Source organism: Oncorhynchus tshawytscha, linkage group LG07 (genome assembly GCF_018296145.1).
Source record: "Oncorhynchus tshawytscha isolate Ot180627B linkage group LG07, Otsh_v2.0, whole genome shotgun sequence".
Lineage (NCBI taxonomy): Eukaryota > Metazoa > Chordata > Actinopteri > Salmoniformes > Salmonidae > Oncorhynchus > Oncorhynchus tshawytscha.
Genome location: NC_056435.1, coordinates 10151638 through 10168984, shown reverse-complemented (window position 1 = coordinate 10168984; position 17347 = coordinate 10151638). Strand labels below are relative to the sequence as shown.

The 17347-nt window shown below is 41.2% G+C and overlaps 2 protein-coding genes across 3 annotated transcripts in view; both read left to right on the top strand.

The window, feature by feature from the left end:
* Positions 1–3057: 3057 nt before the first annotated feature.
* Positions 3058–5624, top strand: LOC112253781 (growth/differentiation factor 8-like). The gene is made up of 3 exons (XM_024425767.2): positions 3058–3443; positions 3602–3972; positions 4226–5624. The coding sequence occupies exons 1-3, from the start codon at positions 3104–3106 to the stop codon at positions 4604–4606; spliced, it is 1092 nt and encodes a 363-aa protein (XP_024281535.1). The 5' UTR covers positions 3058–3103; the 3' UTR covers positions 4607–5624.
* An 8460-nt stretch (positions 5625–14084) lies between these two features.
* LOC112253897 (signal transducer and activator of transcription 1-alpha/beta) overlaps positions 14085–17347 on the top strand; it is a 35981-nt gene continuing 32718 nt past the window's right edge. For both annotated transcript variants that reach the window (XM_024425974.2, XM_024425973.2), the window contains exon 1: positions 14085–14275. The gene's annotated coding sequence lies outside the window, so the exon portion shown is untranslated. The remainder of the gene's footprint in view (positions 14276–17347) is intronic.

Sequence of the window (17347 nt, the reverse complement as noted above, 5' to 3'; positions counted from 1 at the left end):
AGAATGTCCACTGACTATACCTTCATATCACACACTGATGTTTGTCTACTTTCATATCATACTATTAGACTTGAATATGTAAGCTTTGCAGGCCTTCATTTCACATGGGTGTTCATTTTTATTTTTTATTAACACATTTTCCAGCCTCGCAATAACTATCTTTCACATGGACACTGAAAAGATCTGCAAGTGGCTGTATGTGGTATGGATCAAGGACAGGAGAGGTGTTCGAACAGAGGTGCTTAAAGGAAGGCGCACAGGTAGGCCTCACGAAAAACAATGTTTCATGAGCTCTTTTTAATCACAGTAAGAGGCAGGGATTTGTCAGTCAGAGTGAGCTTGATAAGGTGAAAGAATCAGTTTCATAGCATCCCTTTCATATACTGTAGATTAAGACTAATCCTTCTACGTTGAGTATTAGAACGCAGTTTCCATAACCTGATAATGACTTGATATTTGAGTGCATTCACAACAAGCCACCTGCAGACAACTCACAAGATGCAATAGCGCATTTGAGGGTTCGTTTTTCTGATGAAAATAGTTATTTCTAACTGGAAAAATATATTCCTAGGTCTTTTGTGAGTAAAATCCTTTTTCCAAAATTGATTTAGGTAAATTTTTGTGAAGAGGTATGAGTGTTGTGATATGGGTCATTTAATAGTAAAATAATTTAAGGGATCAAAACATTTCTATATTGCTTCCCCAGTATCTGCATGAACCATCAGGCCAAGTGTTTTTGGTTGACCTGCTGGACAGAAAGAGAAGGAGGAATAGGAACACTCTGCATTCAAATTCAGGTCTTAGTTATTCCATTGTACTGGATCTAATACATATTAGCATTTCACATACATTCATAAGTGTAATCATTTTTTATGACATACTGTGAAAAACTCTCTTGGCTGCTGGCTCTGTCACTTTCAGACATGCGCAAAGCAGACTGAAAGTGGAAGGGTAGCTCTTGACTTGAACCACAGGGGTTCTCTGTAAAGAGAGAGTAATCCAAAAGGCACAGACACACCCCTTGACTTTCAATTGGCACCCTTGATTTGTATGTATTCTCTCCTGATTGGTCTCTGTGGTGCTTAGTCAATGGGAACTCTGTTGCCGGCCGCATCATAACGTTTTTTACAGTCTGGTAGTCTGACTAAAGTGCCAGAGGTATGAGGAGAGACATCCTCCTTTGTATTTATGGGAACAAATATATCCTGACAGTTTGGATCCTATTCTTGGACAGTTAGAAGACACAATGCATCAATGCAAAAAAAAATACTAATGACTGTCCATGAGTAACCTCAACCTTGTGGGTCTGTGGGTGTTTGGGGAAATAAAGTGCCAACTAAATTCTACCAGTGACGAGTCTCTCATGTTAAAAAATAAAGAATAATTGAGTTAATAAAGCCGCATACAAACATGGTCTCTTTTTTGCCTTCTTGAGTAAGGCATCTCCAAAATGCAGGTGTTCAAGCCTAGCTCAGATCTTTCTGTGGTGGTGGGGCAGCCAGCGGAAAATATGAAGGGTAGATTTTGGTCATGTTCTCTAGTTGCGCCGTGATTAGCTCAGTGTTCTGTCACTCATGGGGAAGTCTAAGGGTAGACCTCGAAAATTCAAATATAATAAAATCTAATTTTATTGGTCACATACACATGGTTAGCAGATGTTATTGTGAGTGTAGCGAAATGCTTGTGCTTTGACAATGCAGCAATATCAACAAGTAATCTAACAATTCCACAACAACTACCTAATACACATAAACCTAAGTAAAGGGATGGCTGGGCACTTTAACCACTTTGTGAAGTGCCACCTTCCTGTTCAAGTGAGCACAGCACAACAAGGAGAGTGCAAAAATGTATTGTATGCTGCTGGTATAAATTATGTAATATGCCAGGGAGATATGTACACTGTTGCTAAGAATACTAAGTGTATGTTGTGTAGTAAGATGTTAGTAGCCCATGTGCCTCACCCTAATAATTTGGTCTATGTACCCCTCTTAATTTTGCCTACTGTTCTGACTTGGTGGTACACATGTAGCCTATAACATTTATAACCTGTTTTAGAGAAATGTAATCATCAAATTTTGTAAGAGCTTTCATTGTCTGCTTATATGGCCCCTTTATTTAGCCGACGGTTCTGACTTGGTGCACATGGAGAACACTGTAAGAACGGCTCATGTTCTGAATTCGGTCGCTGTACATTTTAAAAGTGCTAAACAAATAGTTAAATTGACTACGTCCCTCCTAGTTCGCTCATTAATGTCATTAATTACGAATGGCCTCTTATTCACTTGTCGTCCCTTTATACCATAGTTTGTACATCTCATTTGTCATCACATTTGTTTAAGCAGGTCAGCCATATCATTTGTTTTTTAAAAGGCAGTAAATGAGGCTGAATGAACTGTGTGCCTGCCAGACGAGGATCTGCCGATAACCAGTTGTAGCAGTGGTAAGATGTTAGGACTGCCATTGGGACAGCTTTGTGTAGGCCCTAACAGTTTGTGGGGACAGTTTGTCACCGTTATAGTGCAATTAATGTATTGTTTAGTGTTGTGTTGTGTAGTGGCTTTGCTGGCATGCATATCACATTTATTTTATTTTTTTGCCCCACCAAGATTTACATGCTAAAATCGCCACTGCACATTTGCTATTTAATGCAACAGTTTTTGTGACAAAATTACACTCGTGTTGAAAATGCGATGGAATAAAAAAAACGTACGTGAAAAAGTAGGCGTACATTTTGTGTGCACTACGTCATCAGGCACTGATTTGTATCCACAACCAGTCATTTTGGTGGAAACACACCACAGGTGGAAAAATGTTATATTTTCTTTAAGTGGAGTCTAGAATATTTGCATGAAAATCTGTTGCCAATAGGATGGAAACATAGCTACAGATAGTGCATGCTTCCAGTAATTGGCCTATAGCATTTTAAAGTTGCCTATCTCTTTAAAACGGAAACAAAACATGCATCTCTAATGCAGCCAATCAGAATCATAAAAGGGAGATGGGGAGATGATAAAAAATAGTAATTAAAATATTTGTCACTGTGTTATATAGGCCTGGAATAGGCTATTCTGTCCAAAGTGGGATTAAAAAAACAAGTGACAGGATGCAATTTATGCTTTACCTGACACTCTTAGGTGTACTTAGCACCACCATGGGGATGAATGAAACCACGAGGCGCCAAGCCAACGTAACAGAAGAGGGAGAAGTACAGCAATGCTCAAACTGCGAGTTCAGAGAACAGAGCAGACTAATGAGACTCCACAACATCAGATCCCAAATTCTCAGCATTCTGAGGCTGGAGCAGGCTCCAAACATCAGCCGAGAAATGATCAGGCAGCTCTTACCGAAAGCGCCTCCCTTGACACAACTTATAGACCAGTATGAGCATCGTGTGGAGGATGAGGAGCGTGCCACCACTGAAACGATCATAACCATGGCAAAACGTAAGTAATTAAGTATTTTCTCATACAAAAGTGGGTAGTTTATGCCTGCCATGCGCCATGGAACCAGACAAGTCTGTGCGTAAAGTCACCGGTGTGGGGTGCGTAATTGGGTTCCAAACTGACAAAACTGGGATTTATTCTAACTCTTCTCTGTTTAGCTGGACCAATGTCACAACAAGACGGAATACCATCTTGTTGTTTCTTCAATCTCAGTCCGAAGATTCGACCTAACAACATTTTACATGCACAACTTTGGGTGCACCTGCGACCAGCTGACACCGTCACAACTGTCTTCTTGCAAATCTCCCGCATAAAAGCAACCACTGAGGGAAACTCACGCATACGGATCCTCTCCCTGAAGATCGACGTGGCTTCTGGTGCAAGCTCTTGGCAAAGTGTAGACATCAATCAATTACTCAAAACCTGGCTTCGTCAGCCAGAAACTCATTATGGTCTCGAGATCAAAGCTTATGATTCGAAAGGGCAGGACTTGGCTGTCACGGTAGCTGAGCTGGGAGAAGAGGGACTGGTAAGTACAGGCCTACAGTGTAGGCTGACTACCATCTGGAATGTAATTATATCATCATGATTTGGAATGTGATTTTGCCTTTAGGCATCATAATAGGTTGGTTACAAGGTTTAATCAAATATATTATTATTGATAACCATGTATACACATAATCCATCCACAGTGGAGATTTCATTCCATCAGAGTTATGCCACCAGATGTTTGCATTGCTGTTTTGTTTTGGATTTCCTTCTTATTGTCATTACATTCACAGCAACCCTTCATGGAGGTGAAGATATTGGAGAGCCTAAAACGTTCCCGGAGGGCCTCAGGCCTGGACTGTGATCAAGAGTCCTCAGAGTCGCGGTGCTGCCGCTACCCCCTCACCGTTGACTTTGAGGCCTTTGGGTGGGACTGGATCATTGCCCCCAAACGCTACAAGGCCAACTACTGTTCTGGAGAGTGTGAGTACATGCACCTCCAGAAGTACCCCCACACTCACCTGGTGAACAAGGCTAACCCCCGGGGCACCACAGGGCCCTGTTGTACTCCAACTAAGATGTCCCCCATCAACATGCTCTACTTCAATCGCATGGAGCAGATCATTTATGGAAAGATACCATCTATGGTGGTGGACCACTGTGGCTGCTCCTGAGAGGGAGGATGAGAGGACTGGACAACACACGCATGCACACACACACACACACACACACACACACACACACACACACACACACACACACACACACACACACACACACAGACACAGTGTTGTGTAATGAGTTAAAAAGTCATCCCAAAGTGAACCCTCTTAGAAGAATCCATAATATTTTTGCATAAAAGGCTACAAGAGACATGTGGAGTTTGAAAAACATGAACCCTTTGCTCTGAGTGAGGACATGAACTGCCCATACTCTCCCCCCTGAGGTTCGTTCCGCAATGTGGCTGGAACTGCTATAAACATTTAAGGACACATAACACAATTGTCATTGGAGTGCAAAACCTGCACTGAAACAGATGTCCCCAATATTGTGGATCACAGGATTTTGGAACAGCTTGGTGGTCCTCAGAACACAGTGTCACATACAGAACTATTATATTAGCCTACATTGATTGAAACCAAAAATGACATGTTCCTTATGTAGCTAAATGTTTTAGGCCTATAGTCATATTATATTGTGATCAGTTTAGCCTACAGCTCATGATAGGAATATTATGTTTTGCATTAGAGCTTCCCTAGTACTATGTCAACTCAAATATATTTTTATTTGTCACATGCGCTGAATATTACTCTACTGTTGGAGCTAGGAAAAGAAGCATTTCGCTACACCCGCAATAACATCTGCTAAATATGTGTATGTGACCAATATTTGTATTTTATTTACTGTGTGTAAACTTTAATGTGAAATGCTTGCTTACAAGCCCTTCCCTATGATGCATGAGTTTCCAAATAATAATACAAAATAACATAGTAACACAAGAAATAAAATAAAATAAACAAGAATGGAGCTATTTACAGAGAGTACCAGATTAATGTGCAGTGGTACAAAGTATTTCAGGTAGATATGTAAACTCAGCAAAAACAGAAATGTCCTCTCACTGTCAACTGCGTTAATTTTCAGCAAACTTAACATGTGTAAATATTTGTATGAACATAACAAGATTCAACAACTGAGACATAAACTGAACAAGTTCCACAGACATGTGACTAACAGAAATGGAAAAAATGTGTCCCTGAACAAAAGGGGGGTCAAAATCAAAAGTAACAGTCAGTATCTGGTGTGGCCACCAGCTGCATTAAGTACTGCAGTGCATCTCCTCCTCATGGACTGCACCAGACTTGCCAGTTCTTGCTGTGAGATGTTACCCCACTCTTCCACCAAGGCACCTGCAAGTTTCCGGACATTTCTTGGGGGAATGGCCCAAGCCCTCACCCTCCGATCCAACAGGTCCCAGATGTGTTCAATGGGATTGAGATCTGGGCTCTTCGCTGGCCATGGCAGAACACTGACATTCCTGTCTTGCAGGAAATCACACACAGCAGTATGGCTGGTGGCATTGTCATGCTGGAGGGTCATGTCAGGATGAGCTTGCAGGAAGGGTACCATATGAGGGAGGAGGATGTCTTCCCTGTAACACATAGCGTTGAGATTGCCTGCAATGACAACAATCTCAGTCCGATGATGCTATGACACACCGCCCCAGACCATGACGGACCCTCCACCTCCAAATCGATCCCGCTCCAGAGTACAGGCATCGGTGTAGCGCTCATTCCTTCGACGATAAACGCGAATCCGACCATCACCTCTGGTGAGACAAAACCGCGACTCGTCTGTGGAGGGCACTTTTTGACAGTCCTGTCTGGCCCAGCGATGGTGGGTTTGTGCCCATAGGCGACGTTGTTGGTGATGTCTGGTGAGGACCTGCCTTACAACTGGCCAACAAGCTCTCAGTCCATCCTCTCTCAGCCTATTGCGGACAGTCTGAGCATTGATGGAGGGATTATGCATTCCTGGTGTAACTCGGGCAGTTGTTGTTGCCATCCTGTACCTGTCCCGCAGATGTGATGTTCGGATGTACCGATCCTGTGCATGTGTTGTTACATGTAGTCTGCCACTGCGAGGACAATCAGCTGTCTGTCCCGTCTCCCTGTAGCGCTGTCTTAGTCGTCTCACAGTACGGACATTGCAATTTATTGCCCTGGCCACATCTACAGTCCTCATGCCTCCTTGCAGCATTCCTAAGGCACGTTCATACAGATGAGCAGGGTCCCTGGGCATCTTTCTTTTGGTATTTTTCAGAGTCAGTAGAAAGGCCTCTTTAGTGGCCTAAGTTTTCATAACTGTGACCTTAATTAGTGTTAGTGTCTTAACGACTATTTCACAGGTGCATGTTTATTAATTGTTTATGGTTCATTGAACAAGCATGGGAAACAGTGTTTAAACCCTTTACAATGAAGATCTTTGGATTTTTACGAATTATCTTTGAAAGACAGGGTCCTGAAAAAGGGATGCTTCTTTTTTTGCTTTACAATGCAGTTAAGAAAATAACCCAAGAAATAAGAAATAAAAAAATAAAATAACTAAAGAACAGCAGTAAAATAACAATAGCGAGGCTATATACAGGGTGTACCGGTACAGAGTCAATGTTCGGGGGCACCGGTTAGTTGAGGTAATTGAGGTAATATATACATCAAATCAAAATGTAAGACCCATCACATACACATGATTAGCAGATATTATTGCGGGTGTAGCGAAATGCTTGTGCTTCTAGCTCCGACAGTGCAGTGATATCTAACAAGTAATATCTAATAAATTAAACAACATACACACAAATCTAAGTAGGAATGAATTAAGACTATATACATATGGACGAGCGATGTCAGAACGGACTAAGATACAGTAGAGTAGTATAGAATAGAGTATATACACATGAGATGAGTAATGCAAGATATGTAAACATTATTAAGTGACTAAGATACCATAGAATAGTGTAGAATACAGTATATACATATGAGATGAGTAATGCCAGATATGTAAACATTATTAAAGTGATTAGTGTTCCATTCCTTAAAGTGTCCAGTGATTTCTAGTCCATGCCTATGTGCAGCAGCCTCTAATGTGCTAGTGATGGCTGTTTAACAGTCTGATGGCCTTGAGATAGAAGCTGTTTAACAGTCTGATGGCCTTGAGATAGAAGCTGTTTTTCAGTCTCTCGGTCCCAGCTTTGATGCACCTGTACTGACCTCGCCTTCTGGATGATAGCGGGGTGAACAGGCAGTGGCTTGGGTGGTTGATGTCCTTGATGATCTTTTTGGCCTTCCTGTGACAGCAGGTGCTGAAGGTGTCCTGGAGGGCGGGTAGTTTGCCCCGCGTTGGGCGTTGGGCAGAACGCACCACCTTCTGGAGAGCCTTGCAGTTGCGGGCGGGGCAGTTGCCGTACCAGGCAGTGATGCACCTTGACAGGATGCTTTCAATTTTGCACCTATAAAGGTTTGTGAGGGTTTTAGGTGCCAAGCCAAATTTCTTTAGCCTCCTGAGGTTGAAGAGGCTCTGTTAAGAGCCCATTAAACGGCAGCCAACCTTGGGCGTGGAAACTATATATATATATGTATTTATATTTGTATTAATTTATTATTCCCGCACCCCTGGTTGGCGAAAACAATCGCAGCAGCGATTGTCGCAGCGAAAATGTCAGTGAAAATATTTGCCACCGGATTTGCGCATGCTTTGACAAAGCACCCTGGTATTCTGTCTGGTCCGGCTGCCTTGTGATTGTTAACCTGTTTAAACGTTTTGCTCACATCGGCCATGGAAAGATCACACAGTCATCTGGAAAAACAGGGGCTTTCACACAAGGCACAGTCTTATATTCCTCGAAAAAAGGCATTTAGCTCGTTTGGGAGTTCTGCATTGCTCAGCAATTTACAGCTGGGTTTCCCTTTGTAATCCATTATCGTCTGCAAGCCCTGCCACATGACACGAACGTCGGAAACAGTGTCATAGGATTCAACCTTCCTCCTTGTCCTTTTTCATGTTTGATGTCTTGTCGGAGCTCTTAGCATACTTTATTGTATGCGTCCATGTCTGTGTCCTGTTCCTTGTAGGCGGTAACCTGTAATCCATGGTTTTTGGTTTGGATAGGCTATGTTAGTATAGTCACTGTGGGGATGACATCGTCTTTGCGCTTATTGCTTCATCAATATTCGGATGAAATTTGTTATTTTTATTAATTTAATTTGACTTCTCCTTGTTAAAATAAAAATATTTAAAGGGAATTAAAAGTGCATAAAGTAGCTACCCCATATACAGGGCCGGATTAATGCAGGTTTTTACAGAGTAGCCCCTGGACCCAAGTCCGTTGGGGGCCCGGGAGGCAAAAAAAGAAGAAAAAAACAAAAATACACCAGAGAGCATAATTTACCCACAGAGGATCTAAAAAATAACTGTAGATTAAGTTTGATCAAAAGCACATACAGTGCCTTGCGAAAGTATTCGGCCCCCTTGAACTTTGCGACCTTTTGCCACATTTCAGGCTTCAAACATAAAGATATAAAACTGTATTTTTTTGTGAAGAATCAACAACAAGTGGGACACAATCATGAAGTGGAACGACATTTCTTGGATATTTCAAACCTTTTTAACAATCAAAAACTGAAAAATAGGGCGTGCAAAATTATTCAGCCCCCTTAAGTTAATACTTTGTAGCGCCACCTTTTGCTGCGATTACAGCTGTAAGTCGCTTGGGGTATGTCTCTATCAGTTTTGCACATCGAGAGACTGAAATCTTTTCCCATTCCTCCTTGCAAAACAGCTCGAGCTCAGTGAGGTTGGATGGAGAGCATTTGTGAACAGCAGTTTTCAGTTCTTTCCACAGATTCTCGATTGGATTCAGGTCTGGACTTTGACTTGGCCATTCTAACACCTGGATATGTTTATTTTTGAACCATTCCATTGTAGATTTTGCTTTATGTTTTGGATCATTGTCTTGTTGGAAGACAAATCTCTGTCCCAGTCTCAGGTCTTTTGCAGACTCCATCAGGTTTTCTTCCAGAATGGTCCTGTATTTGGCTCCATCCATCTTCCCATCAATTTTAACCATCTTCCCTGTTCCTGCTGAAGAAAAGCAGGCCCAAACCATGATGCTGCCACCACCATGTTTGACAGTGGGGATAGGGTGTTCAGGGTGATGCGCTGTGTTGCTTTTACACCAAACATAACGTTTTGCATTGTTGCCAAAAAGTTCAATTTTGGTTTCATCTGACCAGAGCACCTTCTTCCACATGTTTGGTGTGTCTCCCAGGTGGCTTGTGGCAAATTTTAAACGACACTTTTTATGGATATCTTTAAGAAATGGCTTTCTTCTTGCCACTCTTCCATAAAGGCCAGATTTGTGCAATATACGACTGATTGTTGTCCTATGGACAGAGTCTCCCACCTCAGCTGTAGATCTCTGCAGTTCATCCAGAGTGATCATGGGCCTCTTGGCTGCATCTCTGATCAGTCTTCTCCTTGTATGAGCTGAAAGTTTAGAGGGATGGCCAGGTCTTGGTAGATTTGCAGTGGTCTGATACTCCTTCCATTTCAATATTATCGCTTGCACAGTGCTCCTTGGGATGTTTAAAGCTTGGGAAATATTTTTGTATCCAAATCTGGCTTTAAACTTCTTCACAACAGTATCTCGGACCTGCCTGGTGTGTTCCTTGTTCTTCATGATGCTCTCTGCGCTTTTAACGGACCTCTGAGACTATCACAGTGCAGGTGCATTTATACGGAGACTTGATTACACACAGGTGGATTGTATTTATCATCATTAGTCATTTAGGTCAACATTGGATCATTCAGAGATCCTCACTGAACTTCTGGAGAGAGTTTGCTGCACTGAAAGTAAAGGGGCTGAATAATTTTGCACGCCCAATTTTTCAGTTTTTGATTTGTTAAAATAGTTTGAAATATCCAATAAATGTCGTTCCACTTCATGATTGTGTCCCACTTGTTGTTGATTCTTCACAAAAAAATACAGTTTTATATCTTTATGTTTGAAGCCTGAAATGTGGCAAAAGGTCGCAAAGTTCAAGGGGGCCGAATACTTTCGCAAGGCACTGTACATGTAACTGCCAAAATAAAGGAAACACCAACATAAAGTATCTTTTCATTTTATTTTATTTTATTTCACCTTTATTTAACCAGGTAGGCCAGTTGAGAACAAGTTCTCATTTACAACTGCGACCTGGCCAAGACAAAGAAACATCTGTATACATTGTCTGCAAATGAAGTAAGGAGGTAAGGCAATAAATAGGCCAATAGTGGCGAAGTAATTACAATTTAGCAATTTACACTGGAGTGATATATTTGCAGATGAGGATGTGCAAGTAGAAATACTGGTGTGCAAAAGAGCAGGAAAACAAAAACAAATATGGGGATGAGGTAGGTAGTTGGTTGGATAGGCTATTTACAGATGGGCTGTGTACAGCTGCAGCGATCGGTAAGCTGCTCTGACAGCTGATGCTTAAAGTTAGAGAGGGAGATATAAGTCTCCAGCTTCAGTGATTTTTGCAATTCGTTCTAGTCATTGGCAGCAGAGAAGTAGAAGGAAAGGCGGCGAAAGAAGGTGTTGGCTTTGGGGATGACCAGTGAAATATACCTGCTAGAGCGAGTGCTACAGGTGGGTGTTGCTATGGTGACCAGTGAGCTGAGATAAGGCGGAGATTTACCTAGCAAAGACTTATAGATGACCTGGAGCCAGTGGGATTGGCGACGAATATGTAGCGAGGACCAGCCAACGAGAGCGTACAGGTCGCACTGGTGGGTAGTATATGGGGCTTTGGTGACAAAATGGATGGCACTGTGATTGACTGCATCCAATTTGCTGAGTCGAGTGTTGGAGGCTATTTTGTAAATGACATCGCAGAAGTCAAGGATCGGTAGGATAGTCAGTTTTACGAGAGTATGTTTGGCAGCATGAGTGAAGAAGGATTTCTTGCGAAACAGGAAGCTGATTCTAGATTTAACTTTGGATTGAAGATGCTTAATGTGAGTCTGGAAGGAGAGTTTACAGTCTAGCCAGACACCTAGGTATTTACAGTTGTCCACATATTCTGAGTCTGAACCGTCCAGAGTAGTGATGCTAGTCAGGCGGGCGGGTGCGGGCAGCGATCGGTTGAAAAGCATGCATTTTGTTTTTACTAGCATTTAAGAGCAGTTGGAGGCCACGGAAGGAGCGTTGTATGGCGTCGAAGCTCATTTTGAGGTTTGTTAACACAGTGTCCAAAGAAGGGACAGATCTATACAGAATGGTGTTGTCTGCATAGAGGTGGATCAAATAATCACCCGCAGCAAGAGCGACATCATTGATATATACAGAGAAGAGTCGACCCGAGAATTGAACCCTGTGGAACCCCCATAGAGACTTATCGATGTATCGATTTATCGATGGCGGTTATGATATTGTTTAGGACCTTGGTGCACCCGTGACCAGCTCGGAAACCAGATTGCATAGCAGAGAAGGTACGGTGGGTTTCAAAATGGTAGGTGATCTGTTTGTTCACTTGGCTTTCGAAGACTACAGAAAGGTAGGGCAGGATGGATATAGGTCTGTAACAGTTTGGGTCTAGAGTGTCTCCCCTTTGAAGAGGGGGATGACCGCGGCCGCTTTCCAATCTTTAGGAATCTCAGATGATACGAAAGAGAGGTTGAACAGACTAGTAATAGGAGTTGCACCCTATCTTAATAGGGTGTCTGGCCACCACGAGCTACCAGAACCGCTTCAATGCGCCTTGGCATATATTCTACAAGTGGACGTAAACCATGACAGGAAGATGCACCCCACACCAAAACAAATACTTTCTATCCCTCATTTACTTAAGTGTTTCCTTTATTTTGGCAGTTACATGTATTGCAATTCGGGAAGCATGCTAGCCTAATATAGAACTGCTTGTTGCATTGACATATAGAAGGGTTTTTGAACCTCTTACCATGGCAATTTGACTGTTAAACTCATGGGTACGCTAGCAATGGCTGCCAGTCCTGACTTGAATGGGAATTGTCATCTATGGATTATATTTATATGGTTTGTTGCCGCTGTCAGATTGCCTTTTACAAATTTCGAAATACAATTAAGGAAAAAACTTAGTTAGGAAAGCAAACGCAAACTGCTAAAAATAGAAAACTAATTTGTCTGTAGAACCAATATACATTATTATTCTCAAACAAATCCCAATTTTGACTGAACAGCAGCACTGTTTTTCAAAGTATAGGCCTACTTACAGTATCTTCATCATTGGGTGAGTCAGTGTGCCGCTTGAAAGTTTATTTAGTAGCCTACTCTAACCTATAATATACATTGAACAAAAATATAAACAGAACGTCGCATTTTTCATGAGCTGAAATAAAAATCACAGAAACTGTCCATACATTTTCCCAAAAAAGTATTTCTCTCAAATTTTGTGCACAAATATGTATACATCCCTGTTAGAGAGCATTTCTCCTTTGCCAATATAATCCATCCACCTGACAGGTGTGGCATATCAAAAAGCTGATTAAACAGCATGCTCATTACACAGATGCACCCTGTGTTGGGGACAATAAAAGGCCACTCTGCAGTTTTGTCACCCAACACAATGCCATAGATTTCTCAAGTTTTGAGGGATTGTGCAATTGGCATGCTGACTAAAGGAAGAGCTGTTGCCAGAGAATTGGATGTTAATTTCTCTATCACAAGCCACCTCCAATGTCGTTTTAGAGAATTTGGCAGTACATCCAACTGGCCTCACAACCGCAGACCATGTGTAACCATGCCAGCCCAGGACCTCCACATCCGGCTTCTTCACCTGCCGAATTGTCTGAGGAGGGGTTTCTGTCATTAATAAATCCCTTTTGTGTGGAAAAACTCATTCTGATTGGCTGGGCCTGGCACCCTAGGAGGTGGACGGCTCCCTGTCCTACCCATGGCTGCGCCCCTGCCCAATCATGTGAAATCCATAGATTAGGGACTGATTTATTTATTTAAATTGACAGATTTTGTTCTATGAACTGTAACTCAGTAAAATCTTTGAAAAGGTTGCATTTATATTTTTGTTCAGTATATATATTTCCTCCTAATATTGTACAATATGTGTTCTCGCTTCATTGGGTTGGGCAATTCTTTGAATTCAGACCAGATCGTTTTTATTGATCTCAGTTCGTCAGTGTCAAAGTAGCCACTCAGTTATATATTATATATATGTATATATAAACTATGATTTATAAATCATTTTTAGCAGAGGCTCTAGCTACTTTCACTTTCCCTGAAAACACGAGGTAAACACTTGGCTGTTCTGATGGGTGTTCACCCGTATGCTTCTGAACGGCAGCAGATAATACAGTATTTGCTTTGCTCATGTTTGGGGTAGATTTGCAACGCGTCAACAAATACAAACACGTAATCTATCATTAATTACAGTTAATGAAAACTTAATTGAACCATTGTCTTATCCACGAAAATACTTCAAATGGACGGCGAAGGATATCATGGGAGGTTGACTATCTGTTGGAACAGCCCAGTCCGGATATGTCTGGAAGCAAACTGTGCGTCTTGATTGGCTATCGAAAACGGTTCTGAGTGACCCTGATAAAATCCGAAACTTCTATTTGATAAGACATTCTTCCGCATGTGGGCGTCATCATCAGATTTACGCAACAGATAGAAGCATAAGATTCGTTTTTAAAATCTATATATTTGGTTATGCTGTTTGATGTTGTGAATACTTTGCAGCGATCTGCAACAGCAAACCATACTTTATTCAAGTCTTTCGTTCGTGATTTGTTGTCCATAGACAAAGTAAAAGGTAAGGCGATCTATCATTTATAACAGTGTTGATGACAGTCTCTATACCAGCTCATTAGAAAGGAGAAGGAAATTGGTGTAGCCAGACGTCACTTTCTTGCCCTACCCTCGCTTATTCCAGTTGACTCTCCAATAGAGATAATGTGTTTCTCCTTGCTCCCTCAGAACAACAGATCTATACGTGCTTTTTTTCAGAGGGATATTGTATCCATTCCTTATGTCACAAGTTACTGGAATACATTGGTCACTAATATCTGTTGGGAAAAAGTATGGTTATTACCAAACAAATACTTGCTTGTTAACAAGATCAAAGAGGTCTCTTTCAGAATGATCCATAAGTATTACCCTGCGAATCATTACCTGAAGAAACTCAAAAAAGACATTAACATTGATTGTACTTTTTGTGTTGAGCATCCAGAAACAGTTTCGCATTTATTTTGGCATTGTCTACATGTAAAACGACTATGGAAAGATATTCACAGTTTTATAACTGTTAATATTCTTGATGACTTTTGTTTGTTAAGCGATAATGTGCTGCTCGGTTTCCTTAACCATAATAAAGATAAAGAAAAACTATTTTACCTCATCAATCTAATTGTGCTAATGGGAAATGTTCATATTCATAAATGTAAATTCACTAATAAAAAAACACTCTTCCGTGTTTTTTATAAGGACTGCGAGCAATACATTAACACCATTCTACATTCTTCTAATAAGAAAGCTGTTAAAACAATCAATTTGTGTGTTTCTTTTAAGGTCTTTGTATAATCTGTAATTTTTTGTACCCCCTAGCATATGTTATCATGTCTATTTATGTACTTATTGTATGTATACAGACTTTTCTACATTGGTAATAAAAAAATAATTAAAAAAATAATATATATATATATATATATATATATATATATATATATATATCTTAGAAAAGAGGAGGAAATTAACTAGTTCAAAGCACTTGCAATCTGTTTGGAAACGGGGACCTTTTGTGTTGAGATGGGAAATTAGGTGGTGGTCCGAAAGCTGAAAAACGTGAAGTTGATCGATCCCCGTCGAAGAAAGAGTGGAAGTTTTGTATATGATGGTAAAACATGCTTATGATGACTATAAGGTGTGTTGGCACCTTCAATTCTTGCACATTTTCGCATTACATTTTTATTTATTTCAACAGTCTGCGCAGGCAAATTTCCCGAACTGTTAAACTTGGAACCAATCACAACTCCCGTACATACCCCTCGTGATGAAGGCAGCCAATGGCCTGCTTCTATCTTCGACGTAAACACAGCCTCTTGTGAAAACACAATCTGCTGCCTGGAACAGACATAGCTATCTCCCATTGACTGAAATAAGATAAATACACCAAATCACTAAAGTATGTGGATACCACTTCAAATTAGTGGTTTGGGATACATGCAATCTCCATAGACAAACATTGGCTGTAGAATGGCCTTACTATAGTGAAGAGCTCAGTGACTTTGAACGTGGCACCGTCATAGGATCCCACCTTTTGATGTGTCGTGACAGGTACCGAGGTAAAGACAGATTCAGGTTGGATATCCGACTGATATTCGCCTGTAGTTTTCCTTACGTAAACCAACAGCAGTTGGGAACCGTCAACATAGTGACAAATCAAAATGTTCAAATTTCAATAGCTCTTTAACCGTTACTCCTAAAACGTTCAAAACTGGTTCTAGCTAACCCGATGTTATAGACACACATTGCACACCCTTGCACTATTTTCAATTATTCATTTTAATTTTGGAATGTCAATAGCACCTTGGTCATGTGACCTACTGACTTCAAATAAGGTTCAGAATGTACACTCAGTGGGCCTACACATTGCACACCCTTTAGTTTGTACATTTTCATCTCACACAATTTTACATGAGATGCGGCTGAGAGTTAATGCCTCAGATAGGTTAGATAAATCATCTTCAGGATAGGTGTCCCCCCCGCGGGATGGTTGAGTTAACGTAGGCTAATGTGATTAGCATGTTGTAAGAAACAAAAAACTATCCCAGGACATAGACTTATCTGATATGGGCAGAAAGCTTAAATTCTTGTTCATCTTACTGCACCCTCCAATTTACAGTAGCTATTACAGTGAAAGAATACCATGCTATTGTTTGAGGAGAGTGTACAATTGTGAACTTGAAAATGTATGAATAAACCAATTAGGCACATTTGGGGAGTCTTGATACATTTTGAATAGATGTGCAATAGTTCATTGGCTCACGCTAAAACTTTGCAAATACAGTGGTGTCATCTAGTAGCCAAAGTCTAAATTGCGCCTGGGCTAGAATACTTCATTATGGCCTTTCTCTTGCATTTCAAAGATGATGGTACAAAAAAATGGTTGGATTTTTCTTTTGTATTATCTTTTACCAGATCTAATGTGTTATATTCTCCTACATTCCTTTCACATTTCCACTAACCTCAAAGTGTTTCCTTTCAAATGGTATCAAGAATATGCATATCCTTACTTCAGGTCCTAAGCTACAGGCAGTTAGATTTGGGTATGTCATTTTAGGCGAAAATTGAAAAAAAAAGGGCAGATCCTTAATTATTTTAAGACAGGGGAGGTAAAGGAAGACTGCAAAGTCAGATGCATAACTTCGGGATAAATAGTACCGTAGCCCTTGGAGGGCTCTTCCAACCCTTACTCTGTGTGTCACCTGTTTGAGGGAGTCTCTCCAATGGCTAGGAGACAGACTGTCTCTAGCATGTTAGCACAGGGAGGTAAGGGAGATAACGAGGTATCCCTCTAGCAGGGCTCTTCCAATCCCTCCCTGTATGTCACCTGTTTTCAGGTGTCGCTAACGATGCAAACCAAACGGGAGTTACTTCGGTACTAGTCCGTACGCAAAGAGAGTCCTGCAGATGGTGACGGCTGTTGATCGTTTACGGAAGGTGGAAGTCGGTCCTGGAATATGGGGCTTTCTGGCAAGCATGAAAATGTGAGGGCGGTTCCACCAGGCTCAATGTTTTGCTACGGGGCTCTTGTAAACGAATCCTGACCTTGACAGGAAGCCAATCAGAGAATGATGGCTCGAATGCATCCCTGGCTTTGGCTGGG